The sequence below is a fragment of the Panthera uncia genome, chromosome B1, assembly GCF_023721935.1.
Source record: "Panthera uncia isolate 11264 chromosome B1, Puncia_PCG_1.0, whole genome shotgun sequence".
NCBI classification, from domain to species: domain Eukaryota; kingdom Metazoa; phylum Chordata; class Mammalia; order Carnivora; family Felidae; genus Panthera; species Panthera uncia.
Genome location: NC_064811.1, coordinates 185,124,414 through 185,142,475, shown reverse-complemented (window position 1 = coordinate 185,142,475; position 18,062 = coordinate 185,124,414). Strand labels below are relative to the sequence as shown.

The following is an 18,062-nucleotide window of genomic DNA, read 5'->3' as shown; positions in this document are numbered from 1 at the left end:
AATGAAAATTGTGAACTTCACCAGAAGGATTAACAGTATGCTTTTAACTCTGAAGCACAGGACTCGATTTTATACAGGATCTCTGCCTTCCTGTTCTACCCACTCAGCACAGCACTATTTCTTTGTTTTGGATTATGTCACTCTAAACAGCCTCTGGACTACCAGCAAGCTAAAGTACTGGAACAGAACTCTTCAGTCATCGTGCCTGTTGGCCGTCTGATTGGTCTCTGTCACTGGAGATACAGGAATGAAGGAAATACAAATCATAAACATTTAGAGGTAATGGACCCTGCCTGTGCACTACATCTGACACAGAAATAACTACGAGCGTGCGTGGGTGTGTACACGTGTGTATGCATGCATGTATTTTGATTATGAAGAGGCTAGCGAACAGATTAAAAAATATACCAGCTCACACAGAGGAACTATTAGAGCTAATGCAGATCTAAAGAAGCATTTGGAAGGTGGCAGATTATAAAAGACATATGCAAAAATTAACAGTTTACAAGAGCAAACAGAAAATGTAATAAAAAAATTCATGCACAGGGTCTCCTGGGTGGCTCAGTCGGTTAAGACTCTTGATTTTGGCTCAGGTCATGATCTCACGGTTCCTGAGTTTGACACGCCACATCGGGCTCTGCATTGACAGTGTGGAGCCTGCTTGGGATTCTCTCTCTCTGCCCCTCCCCTGCTCCCTCGCTTTCTCAAAAAATAAATAACCTAAAAAAAAAAAAAATTAAAATTTCATGTACAAAAGCACAGAAATACATAGTTTTGAAGAAAACCACAAAACTTTACTAAGGAAGGGGCACCTGAGTAGCTCAGTCGTTTAAGCATCCGACTTCAGCTCAAGTCATGATCTCATGGTCTATGAATTCAAGCCCCGCATCAGGCTCAGTGCTGACAGCTCGGAGCCTGGAGCCTGCTTCAGATTCTGTGTCTCCCTCTCTCTCTCTGCCCCTCCCCTGCTCACACTCTCTCTCAAAAATAAACATACATTTTTTTTTTTTTAATTTACTAAGGTAGAATATAAGAAAGCTTGAATAAATGGAAAGACATACCATAAGAAGATAATATTTTAAGACCGCCAAACACTCTCCAACTAAAACATAAATTTGACATACTTCTAATGGAAATTTACAATAGAATTAAAAAAAAATTTTAAGTTTATTTTTTTTATTTAGAGAGACAGAGACAGCATGAGTGAGGGAGGAGCAGAGAGGGGGAGAGAGAATCCCAAGCAGGCTCCATGCTGCCAGCACAGAGACTTATATGGGGCTTGAACTCATGAAATCACAAGATCATGACCTGAGCTGAAACCAAGAGTCGGATGCTTAACCGACGGAGCCATTCAGGTACCCCTAGAATTTTTTTAAAAAAAGAAAAAATAAACAGTCATTATGAGGAATAACTGTAGAAACAGTCAAGAAAAGTTTTGTTTTGGTTTAGAGAATGAAGTGTTAAACATAAATGTAGATGATAAACTCTCCAAACAATAACATAATAAATGATATTTTATAATGAATTGTTTATTTTCCTATTCAGCTTGAAGTTACTTTTTTCACTTCTGCATGAATTAGTACTTGATTTAGAGCTAAATGTCCAAGGCCACTAACCACTGTGAGGCTACACAGCATTTGAAATATGGCCAGACTGAGATGAGCACTCAATGGAAAATGTATAACAGATTTCAAAGACTTGGTACACAAAAAAGAAAAAAAATATCTCATCATTAATTTTTTTACATGGGTTACATACTTTAAAATGTAGTATTTTGAATTTACTCAGTAAATAAAATAGTTTATCAGAATCTCATCTGTTTCTTTTGACCTTCTTAATATGACTACTAGAAAATTGTGAACGATTCATGTGGCCCACATTTTATTTCTACTGTTCTCAAGTATACTAGTAAGATCTTACTATCAAATGGGACAAAAATATTGCTCACATATACAAACTACTAAGTGTATGTAAAAAGAGTAAAACTGGTAATTTTCCACTGTTTATTAAAATAGCTGTAATGTACAACTGATTTCAGGGATGACCGAAGCTGTAAAAAGAGGCTGCTGATAGTTTTCATCCTAGTCATACATGGAATTGTCACTCTACACGAATGGTTTCAACTGTTCAAAAGTAAACCCGGCTTCTGCAAAAAGATAAAACACAGAACTGCCATATGATCCAGCAATTCCACTCTTGGGTATACGCTCAAAGGAACTGAAAGCAGAGACTTGAACAGACATTTATATATCAGTATTCGCTACAAAATTACTCACAAACAGCCAAAAGGAGGAAATAACCCAAGTGTCCATCAACATGTGAACGGATATTCAAACTGCGGTGCACACATATAATGGAATATTATTCAGCCAGAAAAAGGAATGAAGCTCTGGCACGTGCTACACCATGGATGGACCTTAAAAACATTCTGAGTGAAATAAGCCAGACACAAAACCATGAATATTGTCTTATTCCATTTACATGAAACGCAGATTAGGCAAATACAGAGAGACAGAAAGTAGATTAGAGGTTACTTGAGGGGAAGGGGGAAAAGAGGGTTATTAATAGGTACAGGGTTTCTATACGGACGACAATAAAGGTTTTGGCAACAGTGATAGTTCCACTGAACTGACCACAAAAAAGAGGTAAAATGGCACATTTTATATCTGTTTTACTACAACTTAAAAAAATTAGTAAGACACCAGAACCCATTGAATTGTACCCTAAATGATTATGGTATACGCACTGTATCTCAAAAAGCTGTTAAAAAAAAAAAAAAAAGTAACCCCAAAGCTAGGTAACTCGCATATGATTCTGCTACCTGCCTGACCTTGAACAATCCCAACGTCCCAATCAGAGTCTCATTTGCTCCTCCACAACAACAGTAACTATGTCATTAGGGTGCTGTGAGGATGAAATGACCTAAACTTTGTAAAACAGGATACACTATGAACTACTTGTGAAAGAGGCTCCAGAGTCATGCAGGAGAGTCAAAATAAACAAAAAAGGCAAACCCAAATGTTCAGGACATAATTTCAAATCTTCCTAAGTCATGGATGAATCTTAAACAATTGCCACGGTCACGTGCACAGAGTTGGCATGTAGCTCACTGCCCACAGCCTCATTTCAGCTTGCTCTGTTGCCACCTACCTGTTGCCACATGCCCGTAAGGGTTTAAGACTTTACTGGTTTTTGTAAATACACCATCCCAGCTCCCCGGCTCTTGAGATTAGTGACAACAGTAAAAATTTCTACAAGTGTTAGTACAAGTTCAGGTAAGCACATGGTCAAACAGAACCGTATGGGTGACGAAATACAATGAGGATGAATTCTGGAAACCGTTTTAATAATTTTAATAATAGCTTTATCAATTATCTTAGCTCTGAATTTATGTGCCCATTAGGGTCTAATTTTGGTTTAAGACACTACCTGTGTTTAAAATCTTGGCTCAGCCATTTACTCACCAGCTCTGTGTCCCTGGGCTAATTATTTAATCCCTTTAGATCTCTGTCATGTCATCAGTAAAATGTGAATAAAAACAGTACCTACCTGAAAGATTACTGTTAGGATTCAATAAGCTTATATTTGGAGACACTTAGAGCAATGCCCGCATTTAGGTAAGAGCCCAGTAAACACCAACAATTGTTATGAATGGAGTTTTATGAAGAAAATGATATGAGTAATAGTTTTTAATGTGAAGATTTTCAACAGTCCCTATATTCCTTGGAACATCACAGTTTAGTTATCTGATTCTTAATATCTGATTCTTAATTCAAGGAGCAGATCACCAAAATTTGACCTCTTTGAGATGTATTTATCCTTTAAAATAAATAATATGTAAATTGTTTCGGCCTTCAAGGATACAATAAAGTAAAACAGATTTGGCTAGTGACTGAATACTTCACAAAAGATACGTGTATCTGACCCCTGGAATGCCACTTCCTACACTACTGCAGAGATTTAACACACCTGGCCAAATAATACAGCTTTCAGTAATTTCATCTAACGTTCCCTCAAAATCTAGCTTGATGACCAAAAAAAACCAACAAAAAACACCTACTGTACCTTCCAGCTCGTGGCTCATCATGTATTTCACACCATACACATCCATACTTACTTTTATATAATTATGAAAATGTGGGTGTATCTGATTTCCTGTCAGTTGGCCTTATAAATCATTACCATTTATTTTCTTTGATGACTAAAAAATTTTAGTTACTTACCAAATTTTCTCTTTCAATCCTTTGTTGTTCCCTCTGCCTGTTGAGGGCACTGTGATATAACTTAGGGGGATGAACAACGGATCTTCTAGGAATCGTACTTCTGCTTCCTGATTTTTCAGCCTGTCTTGAGAGTTCTTTCAAAAGCCTCTGATTTTCCCTATCAATCTGTCTCACCTCCTCTCTTGTGAAAGAGTAGTTTTTCCTTGGTGCTACTGAAGGCTGATCAAAGTGGTGTCTTTGCGGTCCTTTTTTATCTAATTGCAGAAAAGCTAGAGAAGCGAACAAGACAAGGAAAGATAACTGAACAAGGCACATGGCAACGTGACGGCACAAACTGACGCTTCAGCTCTTAGAAACGGAGACTATGTTAAGTCATGAAAAGGCATGTATGAAATAATGACATCCATACTACAACTATGTAGGAAAAAAATCAGAGGCAGCCTAGAGTTTCACATTTGGTTGGGTTCTTTGGGAGTAAAAACTATACATTCAACCGTAAAAATATTTTAATAAGAAATGTAGACGTCTCCCTAAGGCAGCCTAGTAGCTGGGGGAGGTTAGAAACCTCTGGTTGAGTGCACCAAATACACAAATGTAATACAATACTTCAATTGAGACAGTTTGTGAGTTGGAGGGCATACTTAGAAAATAAAATGTTCTCGGGGTGCCTGGCTGGCTTAACATGTAGAGAGGATGTGACTCTTGATCTTGGGGTCATGAGATGAAGCACCACATTGGGTGCAGAGATTATCCAAATAAGCAAATAATCTTAAAAATAAATAAATAAATAAATAAATAAATAAATAAAGTCCTCAGCAATGACTGATGGAAACAATGGCTAACAACTGGCAAAAAACAAACCCAGAATATTCTGAAACTTTCAACTTAATCTGAAAATACTTTATGGTCTTAATATTGACATTTAAACAAATACTTCTACAGTAAAAATCAAACATTTTATTCCTAATTTAACATAAGTCAAAATGAATACATTATATAAAAGGAGTTTTTAACCAATAAAAATATTTTGCATACTATTGTTATCGAATGAAATTTTACCAACATGCTTAATTCTTAAATTTCACCAATTTTCAGTAAGTGACAATTATTACAAAACACTTGTTAAAAGTTTCTAAAAATACTAAGCTTGCTAAATGTTTCAACTTAACTCTGCACTACCAATGAGTACACTGTATCAGATTAACTGACCGGAACATGTGATTTGTTTTTTACACTATTTTTTTAAAGTAGCTGTTATTTGTTTTTACTTGAGTACCTTTAAGTCTTTAACTTCCTCAGCACTGTTAAATACACTGTTAAATCCACAGAGACATTTTTTAATCCCCATTTTAAAATGTGACTGGTGCAGAAAAGTCAAATCATTTGAACATGGTCAAAAGAACCAGAAGTCTACCCCCCTATGTTTAAACCAAAGACTATCAAAGATTACAGAAATTAAAAAAAAAAAAAAAAAAAAAAAGATTAACAGTGGCTTTCTGATACAAAATAAATGAGGGAATTAAAGGTTGGTAATTTGCTGAAAATCATACCAAGTTAATGGTAAACCCGAAGAACACATTTAGAAAGATATAGGTGTGCTGTTCATAATTATCTTCCTTCCAAGAAATGCACATTTTATAGAATTTAATAAGGTTTCTAGATTAATTCTCCCACATATGAAAGCTTTTAAAATTAAATCTTAAAGGGAATTAAAAGCTATTTTCTGAATGGCATTTAAAAAAAAAAGTTTTTAGGGGGCACCTGGGTGGCTCAGTCAGTTAAGCAACCGACTTCAGCTCAGGTCATGATCTCATGGTTCATGGGTTCCAGCCCCACATTGGGCTCTGCTGACAGCGTGGAACCTGTTTCAGATCTCTCTCTGCCCCTCCCCCACTTGTGGGTGCACGCGCGCGCTCTCTCTCTCTCTGAAAAATAAATAAATGTAAACAAAAACAAAAACATCCTGTAGGGATATTCATGATCCCTATTAAAAAAACCAATGGTATTTTCTTTTTAAAGTTATTCTTTAGGGATGCCTGGGTGGCTCAGTCGGTTAAGCATCTGACTTTGGCTCATGTCATGATCTCAACAGTTCGCAAGTTTGAGTACCACATCGGGCTCCACACTCATGTTGTGGAGCCTGCTTTATATTCTCTCTCTCCCTCTCTCTCCACCCTTCCCTGCATGTGAGCAATCTCTCAAAATAAATAAACCTAAAAACATAAAGTTATTTTTAAAGGTTTAAAGAAAAAAATCAACACCTGTAGCTGAGAGGTCTCAATGCAAGCAATAACAACTGAATTTATTAAATTTGTCTTCTTCATGAACTTGTCAGATGAGAAATTCTGTGACATTCTTCCCACCCCCTTCCTTTGAATCTGGGCAGGCTTGAAACTGTGTGGACCAAAACAATATAGCCAAAAGTGTGACTTTCAAGGCTAGGCAAAGGAGGAGATGCACCCCCTGTAGCCCCCCAACCTTGTTTGCTGGAATACTTGTACTTGGGCCCCTGAGCCACTAGCCTGCCATGAAGGCTAGTGTGTCTGACTAGCCTGAAGCTGCCATGTTGTGAGGAAATTGAACCACATAAAGGGGCCACGTGCAGGCATTACGATCCTAGTCTTTCGAGTCATCCTAGGTTGCTGCTTTTACACATCTAAGTTTTGTGTTTTGTTAGCAAAGCAACAATAACTAACACAAAACTGGGTACCAGTAATTGGAGTACTACTGCAATAAAAACCTAAAATACTAGCTTTGAGACCAGAGCTGGAAGGGTCTGGAGGAGACTGCTGATGTAGAGGATGAAGTGACAGAATTTTAGCAAAACTGTTGCCAGTGGTGACTAGGAAAATGGAAAAAATACCCGCCACTGGTGGATTTTGCTAAGTAGATCCCCGTGCAGGATGCTGAGAGTTATTAAAGGTTGATTGTATCCATAATGAAAAAGGAGACAGAGGAGCTAAAAACAAGAACCGATCAGTTTTCAGTTAAAACACAGAATACAGAAGAACTAGGACTTATGGGGTTCAAAAATATAACTACTACGCCTTCCTAATCTCTCCTGGCAGAAGCCTGTCCCAGGACTCAAAGAGATATGACCGAGGACCCACGAGTGAGGTTCAGCTGCACTTAGACCTGATTTAGACCCTTGATGTCAAGGCTGGGGGTGGGGGATCTTTGAAAAGGAGAATGTATTTTTTGCGTTTGAAGGAATGTAAAGCAGTATGTTGGACTAAAGAGGTTTTGAAACACGTCCATAAGCTACCTGACAGTCCCCCACTTAGGATGGAGAGTATATGTCCCTCCCTCTTAAATCTGGGAAGGCTTATAACCATTTAAACTAAAGGAATGTGGAAGAAATGATGCTATAGGACTAGCATGATCACATTCTGAGGCTAGGTCATAAAAGGGGATGAAGTTACTTGTTTCCTTCAACATTGTACGTGGAGCCCTGAGCCACCGTGTTAAGAATAAGAAATCCAGCTACACCGAGGCCACCATATGTGAAGAAGTCGGGACCCATGCAAAGTCTGGTCTTTAAGTCATCGCAAGCCCAGACACCTGACAAATCAATAAATCAGCACCCAGCTGATTCCAGTCCCCAGCCATCAAGTCACCCTACCCTGGAGTCTCTCCACACCCCAGTGCTGGGCTAATTGGTTATGTAGCAACAGTAACTGGCATTTCATCACTTTAAATATTGTGTAACAGACAAAACACATGTGGGCGACATTTATCCCATAAGCAAGCAGTTAAGTTTTCTCTGTGTATGATGTAATCAATCAATCAGTCTTCCCCAGCGATTACAGCTCCGTCCATTTCATGATCTAGTTCTGTTTTGCTTTTTATCAATCTCTTTGGTAGATTTGTGGTCAGTTTATTAATGTAAAATACTTCTTTGTCCCTTTAGTGGGACAAATTCACTTCTTGAATTCTATTTTGCATACTGTTAGGATTGACACTTCTATTTTCTCCTTGTTAATACCTGCCTAAGCATATCTTTTTCAAGCCTTTATTTTTCCATTCTTCCTACAACTTAAAATGTCTTTTTAGGTTGGATTCGATTTAAATTCTTAAAGATATTCTGATAGCACCTTCTGGTAAGTTGAAACCACCTACTTATACTGTTTGATCTCTTCCTACAATCTTTTTCATTTTTTTAAAGTTTATTTATTTTGAGAAAGTGAGCAAGTGAGCAGGGGAAGGGCACTGAGAGGGAGACAATCTGAAGCAGGCTCCGTGCTGTCAGTACAGAGCTCAACATGGGGCCTGACGTCACAAACCGTAAGATCATGACTTGAGCCAAAATCAAGAGTCTAACGCTTAACTGACTGAGCCACATAGGTGCCCCATCTTTTTTTTAAATACTTTTTTTGTTATTTTTTCCCATTGTTTCCCCTTTAGAAAGATTGTTAATTTTTTTTCCCTCTAATACACTGCAAATCAAATATTCTAATTACATCCTTCTAGAAGTTATGTTTTTTGGTCTCAGGACCTTTTGCACACCTAAAGATTATTGAGGACCCCAAAGAATGTTTATACGAGCTACATCTATCAATATTTACTATGTTAGAAATTACAAGTAGGGGGCACCTAAGTGGCTCAGTCGGTTAAGCGTCTGACTCTTGTTTTCAGCTGAGGTCATGATCCCAGGGTCATGGATCAAGCCCCATGTCGGGCTTGGCACTGATAATGCAGAGCCTGTTTGGGATTTGTTCCCTCTCTCTCTGCCCCTCTGTGGCTCACGATTGCTCTCTCTCAATCAATCAAATAAAATAAACATTAAAAGAAATTTTAAAGTAGGGTGTGTGGGTGGCTCAGTCGGTTGAGGGCCCCGACTCTTGACTTTGGCTCAGGTCGTGATATAACAGGCATGAGATAGAACCCTGCATGGGGCTCTGTGCTGAGTGTTGAACCTACTTGAGATTCTCTCTCTCAAAATAAACTTCAAAGTTAAAAGTAAAAACATTTAAAGATCTTCATTTATCTGGAAATAATAAACCAGTCATAGGTTAATAGTTCTTTTACAAAAAAAAAAAAATTGCGAGGAGAATGGCAGATTTAATTCTTGCAAATATTTTAACGCCTGCCTTAATAGAAGACAGCTGGATCCACGTCTGCTTCTGCATTCAGGGTAGTGTGCTGTCTGTCACTGTAGTACAGCCCCTAGAAAAGCCACTGTGCACACGAGACAGGAGAGTGAGGTAAAAGGCAAATTTGTTTTATTAGCGGAAATAGTGGGGTCCTGCAGCGCTACTCTCCAAAAAAATCACTGAGCTCTATTTCAAGTATTATGTCCTTCATCTACGAGTCTGGTGCCTCTGGCTGATTTTAGCTTTTCTCCAAAGGTACTAATACTTGGTAGGGAGCTGACAATGTCTGAGATTTCCTACTCACCTATCTGAACCTCGTTCGCTGAAGCCTGCCAGTAAAGGGATGAGGTGCTGCCCGGGGGGACGGGGCAGGAGCCACTCTCAGGACAGGCAGCCTCTTCCCCAGGAGTGTAACAGGCCCACGCCCTCCCCTGCAGTAAGGCGCTTGCTTCATTCCCGGGTGGTGCTATCAGCTGAACAGTAAGTGCAACCACTTTCTTCACTCATCAATGCTGCCTTAATCCTAGCTTTCTCTTACATTAGTTGTTCTTCTCAGGATACATCCTCTAATGATGTATCTAATTATTTCACATAGAATCTAGGTGGTACGTTTCCAAAATGTGTCAATTTTGCCCTGCAGATTCTTCCTAACCTGACCTAATTTCACCTGCACAAAGTACGCAACATACCTTCAAATGTGGTCATGTCCGTTTATTCACTGTTCTCCAAACATGAGATTCATGCCAAAACCCAACGCATAAACTTTTGTTCACTCCACTTTCAAAATGTCCTCTCTGCCTGCCTATTCAGTGCTTTACAGACCAAGGCCGAAGAACTTAATTCCAAACACTCCTTATGAACATTTAAATAGTCAAGGCAGGCTTGGGGTGGGGTGGGAAGTCTCCCCAAAGCAGCCACCTAATTGAGCTAAAAGACGCTGAAATATTTAGAAATCCTACTAAACTTTCAAGGTCTACTTTAAAGTAAGATATCTAAAATAAACAAATTAGAAAATAAATAGGTAACTAAGTAAATAAAGCCAGACACTTAATAATGCTAGTCCACACTAATCTTCCCTTCTAACAGTTCTCATAGAACCCCAGAACTCTGAACTTAGAATATACCTTAGCAACCTACATCAACTACCTAATCCTACAAATGAAGAAACTAGGGCACAGTTAACTGCTTGTCTATGGTCACATGGATGAGACCCAGAAGCCAAAAATCTTCTGATTCCACTTGTAGAATGTTCTTCACCACATTTTGTAAGTAACCAAGTTTAATATTGTATCACTGTTCTCTGGCCTATAACTGGGAGACTTGATTTTACATTCTTTGATTAACCTTTGTTTCCCAGGCTTAATATTTTATAGTTCAAATTTACAAACTTGTTAACAAGTTTATTTGAAACCAGTAAATAACATTAACACTGTTAGCTGTGCAGGCATCCCTCACTATCTGAACTCTGGCCCAGTAGTTCCTCTAATAGCTCACTAAATTTTTAATCAAAACAATAAACCATTTTGGGGCGCCTGGATGGCGCAGTCAGTTAAGCGTCCGACTTCAGCCAGGTCACGATCTCGCGGTCCGTGAGTTCGAGCCCCGCGTCAGGCTCTGGGCTGATGGCTCGGAGCCTGGAGCCTGTTTCCGATTCTGTGTCTCCCTCTCTCTCTGCCCCTCCCCCATTCATGCTCTGTCTCTCTCTGTCCCAAAAATAAATAAAAAACGTTGAAAAAAAAAAAATTAAAAAAAAAAAAACAATAAACCATTTTAACATGATGTTTAAATTGAGAGGGTGCAGAGTATGCTGTGCTCCCACCTCAGCTGTTCTCTGATGGCGTCACATCTCCTGCTCACAATTTCTTTTTTTAATTTTTTTTAATTATTTAACAGACAGAGAGAGACAGAGTATGAGCGAGGGAGGGGCGGGGAGAAGGGGGGAGAGGGAGAGAGAGAGAGAGAGAGAGAGAGAGAGAGAGAGAGAGAAAGACACAGAATCTGAAGAGGCTCCAGGCTGAGCTGTCAGCACAGAGCCCAACGCGGGCCTGGGAACTCACAAGCCGTGAGATCAGGACCTGAGCCAAAGTCGGATGCTTAACCGACTGAGCCACCCAGGCACCTCTCCTGCTTACAATTTCTGAGCTGTGGTATGCATTGCCACTGTTGTCTTCTTCATTTGAAGTGGAAAAGGTTATGAAGAAATTAGTTGAGCCTAAGAGGCCTAGAAGAGCCCAAAGAGTGTAAGTTGAAAGTGATAAAGTATATTGAGAAACGCGTGCAGAAAAGGCATAGATAGGCTAGCCATGCACACATCTCTATCTTACCAGGTCCAATGTTTTAGTTTTACGGGGAAAAACCAAGAATCCTTACAAAAATATTCTTGGATCTGAAAAAAAACAGTGGGTCAATCGAGCACGAATAATAATTTTGAAAGACAGAAATACTTTTTGCAATAGACTGTTGGCCATGATTAGTGTTTCAAATCTTTTACTGTTAAAGGAGTGCCTGGGTGGCTCAGTCGGTTAAGTGTCCGACTCTTGATTTTGGCTCAGGTCATGATCTCACAATTCATGAGTTCAAGCCTGGCATCAGGCTCTGTGCTGACAGTGTGGAGCCTGCTTGGGATTCTCTGTCTCCCTCTTTCTCTGCCCCTCCCCTGCTCACACGCTCTCTCTCTCTCAAAATAAATAAACTTAAAAAAAAATTAAAAAGAAATAAGTAAAGTATTTTACTGCTAATAAAGGAACCCTTGTGGATTAAGGGCTCCAGTAACAGATGTACCAAGTGGCAAAATGCCACCTTTGTTCCTGTACCTTTAAAAGCTCTGAGCACTACTTATAACCAGGTCACTCAGATCAGGGTTCCCTACTGTGCAGCAGTATGAATAAATTTTCCTCCTACATTTAGCTCAGTTTCTGTGTTTAAACAGTACTTCAGTGCTTCAATTATATTTGGAGGAGAAACTTTTTAGGGATTTGGGGAGGGAAAAATGTTTAGGCTTTCTATATCCAATTAAGTTTCCAAAAAGAATTAGACAGGAATAGTGAGAGATACCTGTATGTTTCTTCAGCGAAACCAAATAGTTTTTTGTGTCTTGAATCTCAACACTAGGGTCCTTGGAGACCAGTATCTCCATCAGCCAAAGTATCACCACCAAGCTGACTAGAACTGTAGTTCCTTGGGTTTTACTCTAGATTTAATGAACCAGAATCTGCATTTTAAGAGGCTCTCCAAGGACTTGTATGCATATTAAAGCTTAAGAAACCTTGGCCTTGTGGATGCCCAATTAGCATACATTTCTACTTTCCTCCTCCTTTTTTTTAAAAAAACGTATTTATTTATTTTGAGAGAGAGAGAGAGAGAGAGAGAGAGAGAAAGAGAGCCTGTGCATGCGTGAGCGAGCATGCACACGTGACTGAGTGGGGGAGAGGGGCAGAGAGAATCCCAAGCCAGCTCTGTGCTGTCAGTGCACACAGGCCTAGATCTTAGGAACCCAACTGTGAGATCCTGACCTGAGCGGAAATCAAGAGTCAGTTGGACACTTAACCACCCAGATGCCCCTCCTCTTCATTTCTTCTTAACAAGTCTTCCCACCCCACTTCCCTTTTAAAGACACCTACCTATCCCTTTCCCATGAAGCCCTGTCCTTAAGGGGAAGATTCCTTCTGTTCTCCTGACTCCCACCCCTAACTCTAGGGTGAGTGACCAGCCCACAATAATCCCCTTCCTCTTGCCAATGAATGTTTTAGGAATAGGAGTGTTACCCAATTCTGGGCAGTGAGACATGAGTCAGTTGAGAGTGCTTCTTTAAAGTTTCCTCCATTCTGAGAAAGCCAGAGGAAGAAACAGTTTCCCTTTGCCTGGACATCATCATGTCTGGATATGAATACTAAAAATTCTGCAGACATTTCCTACTAGCCTTAGAATGAAACCAACACCACACAGCTGGACGAACACAGTGGTAGAACCTGGGTCCCTGAGGACATTTTTGAGCCACTGTACTGGTCAACCCTCAAGCATGATCTATTTCTGGAATTCTTGTTAGGTGAGAAATACCGTTTCTAAAATCATCCTAATACAAACAGTTAATCATCAACAGTCCTGAAAAAAAAGCTCAGTGATTCACTGAGACGATGGCTTTTTTAGATGGCTTTTTCAAAATCTGACAATTCTAAAAGAGTCATGGGCTTTCTTCCTAAAAGAAGCTTTTTATTGGATGTGTCCCCCACCCCGCCAATTCCTAGGATAGAGTGGTGCTTGTAATTTGTGGAATCAAAAAGTACTCATAAAAATAAAAAATGCAGGGGCGCCTGGGTGGCTCAGTCGGTTAAACGTCCGACTTCAGCTCAGGTCTTGATCTCATGGTTCGTGGGTTCGAGCCCCACATCGGCTCTGCGCTGACAGCTCGGAGCCTGGAGCCTGATTCAGATTCTGTGTCTCCCTTGCTCTCTGCCCCTCCCCTGCTCAAGCTCTGTCTCTCTCTGTCTCTCAAAAATAAATAAATGTAAAAAAAAAAAAAAAAAATGCAACAGTGGGCCCTTAAAATGCAAATTATAACTTAATCAAACAGTATTAAAAAAAACACACACACGATAAAACCTGCAAGTCATATTATACATTTTCATTAATTTTCTGTAACATTATTTCTTTTCAATATGTCACTTTTTTCAAACCTAATTTTAAGAAAATTTTATGAGATACTTTATATGCCAAATGTTAGTATGCTACATTTAAAAAATTTTATTAAAAAATTTGCTGGGGCGCCTGGGTGGCTCAGTCGGTTAAGCGGCTGACTTCCGCTCAGGTCATGATCTCACGGTCCGTGAGTTCGAGCCCCGCGTCGGGCTCTGTGCTGACATCTCAGAGCCTGGAGCCTGTTTCAGATTCTGTGTCTCCCTCACTCCGACCCTCCCCTGTTCAAGCTCTGTCTCTGTCTTAAAAATAAATAAACGTTAAAAAAAAAAAATTTGTTAATGTTTAGTTTTGAAAGAGAGGGAGAGGGAGAGAGAGAACGAGTGGGGGAGGGGCAGAGAGAGAGGGAGACACAGAATCTGAAGCAGGGTCCAGGCTCTGAGCTGTCAGCACATAGCCTGATGCAGAGCTCGAACTCTCAGACCACAGATCATGACCTGAGCCAAAGTTGGATGCTTAATCGACTGAGCCACCCAGGCGCCCCTGGTCTGCTACTTTAAAACACATAAATCACATTAGAAATTAAGAACAGTGCAGCATTAGAAATTAGACACAGGAAAAAAAAAAGCAAACATATTAAGATGCATGTTATTAATACAAAGCATTAGTGAGCAGTCTGTATTATCTCATCACATAAATTTTTATAATTTATTTTTTTTTAAATTATTTCTTTAGCGTTTTATTTATTTTTGAGACAGAGAGAGACAGAGCATGAACGGGGGAGGGGCAGAGAGAGGGAGACACAGAATCGGAAGCAGGCTCCAGGCTCCGAGCCATCAGCCCAGAGCCCGACGCGGGGCTCGAACTCACGGACCGTGAGATCGTGACCTGAGCTGAAGTCGGGACGCTTAACCGACTGAGCCACCCAGGCGCCCCATAAATTTTTATAATTTAATTTCAACCACTTTCCAATTTTTGTGTTACAAATATTATTTAAATTTTTTTTTAATCTTTATTTTTGAGAGAGACAGAGAGAGAGAGAGAACGAGCAGGGGAGGGGCAGAGAGAGAGAGAGAGGGACACACAGAATCCAAAGCAGGCTCCAGGCTCTGAGCAGTCAGCGCGAGTTCATGACCTGAGCCAAAGTCACAGGAAGTCACGCTTAAGCTTAACTGACTGAGCCACCCAGGTGCCCCTGCATTACAAATTGTTATAAACAATTGTTATAAATTACAAATTGTTATAAACAATTCTGTTGGAGTGCTTGGCTGGCTGAGTAGTCAGTAGAGTGGTAACTCGACCTCAGAGCTGTTTGAGCCCCATGTTGGGGATTACTGTAGAGATTACTTAAAAAATAAAATCTTAAAAACAAACAAGTAAATAAAAACAATGGTGTCAACTTCAAGGAAAACAATTGAGACTATTTTTTGGTGATAATAAAATGAGTGTTTTAGTAAAAGTTAGAATTTTGGTAAACAAGTTTGAAAGCGTCTCAAAAACCTTCTGATGAGATTGGTGGGAATATTAACAACTATAATTTTATATAATGTATTCTGAAATATGTCATTTGTAAGCTCAGTGAATATTTTCTCAACAACCTATACATCCTATTACAAAACCATGCAAGGTTAAAAGACACATTCAAGGGACTCCTGGGTGGCTCAGTCAGTTGAGCGTCCGACTTCAGCTCAGGTCATGATCTCACAGTTCGTGGGTTCGAGCCCCGCATCAGGCTCTGTGCTGACCACTTGCTCAGAGCCTGGAGACTGCTTCGGATTCTGTGTCTTCTTCTCTCTCTGCCCCTCCCCCGCTCATGCTTTGTCTCACTCTGTTTCTCAAAAATAAATAAATGTTAAAAAAAAAAATTAAAGAAAGACACATTCAAGATGTACGATTGGCAAGTAAATTATAATGTAAAGACTATGAATTAATTAGTTTCAAATTTCACAATGCAACTAATGTGGAATCTTGGTATGGTGTCAAAGAATATCTAAAATTAATTGAACAGGCTATTAAAATACTCCTCCGTTTTCCAAACATATCTGTGTGAGACCAGATTTTCTTCACATACTTCCGCCAAAATAACGTATCACAACAGTTGTATGCAGAAGTCAATATGAGAATCCAGGTATCTTCTATTGCCAGGCATTAGAGATTAGCAAAAATTACTCTTTTTTTTTTTTTTTGGAAATATGTTTCATGAAGTATGTTACTTATTACCATTATTGGTTTATTACCATTATTGGTTTATTACCATTATTCTTAGATGAATTAATAAATATTGTTTAAATTCCTCATATAACTTCTAATATGGTAAACATTTATAGATATAATCCACGTAAACAAAAGGTTCTTTGGGGTCCTCAATAATTTTTAATAAGAGTGTAGATGCTTTTTTAAAAACAAAAGAAAAGAGTGTAAATGCTTTTGGTCTTAAGGCCCAGAAGTTTGTCAACTGTTGTGCTAGAGCACCGGGGTTGGTGCTGGAAATCTGGAAGAGTTGTAGGTACAGTCCTCGACTTGAATCATACAAGTGATCTTATAGACTGGAAAGTGGCCATAAAAAATTTTTTTTAATTAAAAATTGTTACAGTGTGGGCCGCCTGGGTGGCTCTGTCGGTTGAGCGTCCGACTTCAGCTCAGGTCACGATCTCGCTGTCCGTGAGTTTGAGCCCCACATCGGGCTCTGGGCTGATGGCTCACAGCCTGGTGCCTGCTTCCGATTCTGTGTCTCCCTCTCTCTCTGCCCCTCCCCCGTTCATCCTCTGTCTCTCTCTGTCTCAAAAATAAAAACGTTAAAAAAAATTTTTTTTTAATTGTTACAGTGGATGCTTGATAAAGAAATAGAGATTTTCCCTAAAAAAGAAAAGTAATCAGATATATTAACAATTATAACTTTGAAGGAAGCACACATGTATTCTGTGTATTTCAGATGGCAAATCTAAGAATAGGTAATTGTTAAAAAAAATTAAATTTCAGTGAAACATATGAAGTACAGTTCCAAACACTGTAGCTGGGTTCCTCAGTTCCTTCACTGACAAATAGTGTCTCTTTTGTGCCAATACCTGCTGAATTTGGAGATTCTAGCAATGAGCAAGATCCTGCCCTCATGTTGCTTATATTCTAGTGGCAGAAATAAGTAAGCAAACTACACTAATTCCAGGGTCTGGTAAGTATTCTGATGGAAGGAAACAGACTTTGTGACAGAGAGCCAGAGATGTGAAATAGAGATGTGAAGCTACTCAAGACAGAACATTCAGAAAAAGTATCTCTGAGTGGGTGATATATAAACTAAGACTTGAGCAACAGACAGAAGCACCCTATGCAAAGAAAAAAGGCAACAGCAAGTGGAAATGCCCCATAAATACAAAGTATCCTGAGAATGGTAAGGAAGCATTGTGACTGGAGCAACGTAAGAGGTTTAAAAAAAAAAGAAGGGGGGGTGCCTGGGTGGCTCAGTAGGTTAAGCCTCCGACTTCAGCTCAGGTCATGATCTCACGGTTTGTGAGTTCGACCCCCGCGTCAGGCTCTGTGGTGACAGCTCAGAGCCTGGAGCCTGCTTCAGATTCTGTCTCCCTCTCTCTCTGCCCCGCCCCTGCTCACGCTCTGTCTCTCTCTCCCTCTCTCTCTCTCAAAAATAAATACATATTTAAAAAAATTTTTAAAAAAAAAGAGTTGCAGGATATCCATTTGACGTAGACTCATGGTTTTCATCAACTTTAAAGGATACGAGACTAACTGCGTCAGAATTCCTGTAGCAGAGCCTAGGCATCAGTATGACACTAATATACCATGTAGGGTAAGAATCACTAATAGTGAGTCTGTTAGGCTACTGTAAGGAATTTGGATTTTACTTTTACTTATTTTAGAGAGAGAGAGAGAGAAAGAGAGAGAGAGAGAAAGAGAGAGAGAGAGAGAGAGCACGCGTGAGAGTGAGGAGAGAGGGGCAGAGGGACAGAAATAATCTTAAGCGGACTCCAGACTCTGTGCAGAGCTGGACACGGGGCTCCATCCCAGGACACTGGGATCTTATCTGAACCGAAATCAAGTCAGATGTTCACCTAAGTCACCCAGGTGCCCTGGATTTTACTTTTAATGTAAGAGTAAGCCCACT

The 18,062-nt window shown here is 39.7% G+C and overlaps 1 protein-coding gene across 3 annotated transcripts in view; it reads right to left on the bottom strand.

Moving 5' to 3' along the window:
* CFAP97 (cilia and flagella associated protein 97) overlaps nucleotides 1-18,062 on the bottom strand; it is a 42,754-nt gene that overhangs the window by 10,440 nt on the left and 14,252 nt on the right. For all 3 annotated transcript variants that reach the window (XM_049632562.1, XM_049632563.1, XM_049632564.1), the window contains exon 3: nucleotides 4,224-4,492. In XM_049632562.1, the coding sequence (XP_049488519.1) occupies nucleotides 4,224-4,492 (269 nt within the window). The remainder of the gene's footprint in view (nucleotides 1-4,223; nucleotides 4,493-18,062) is intronic.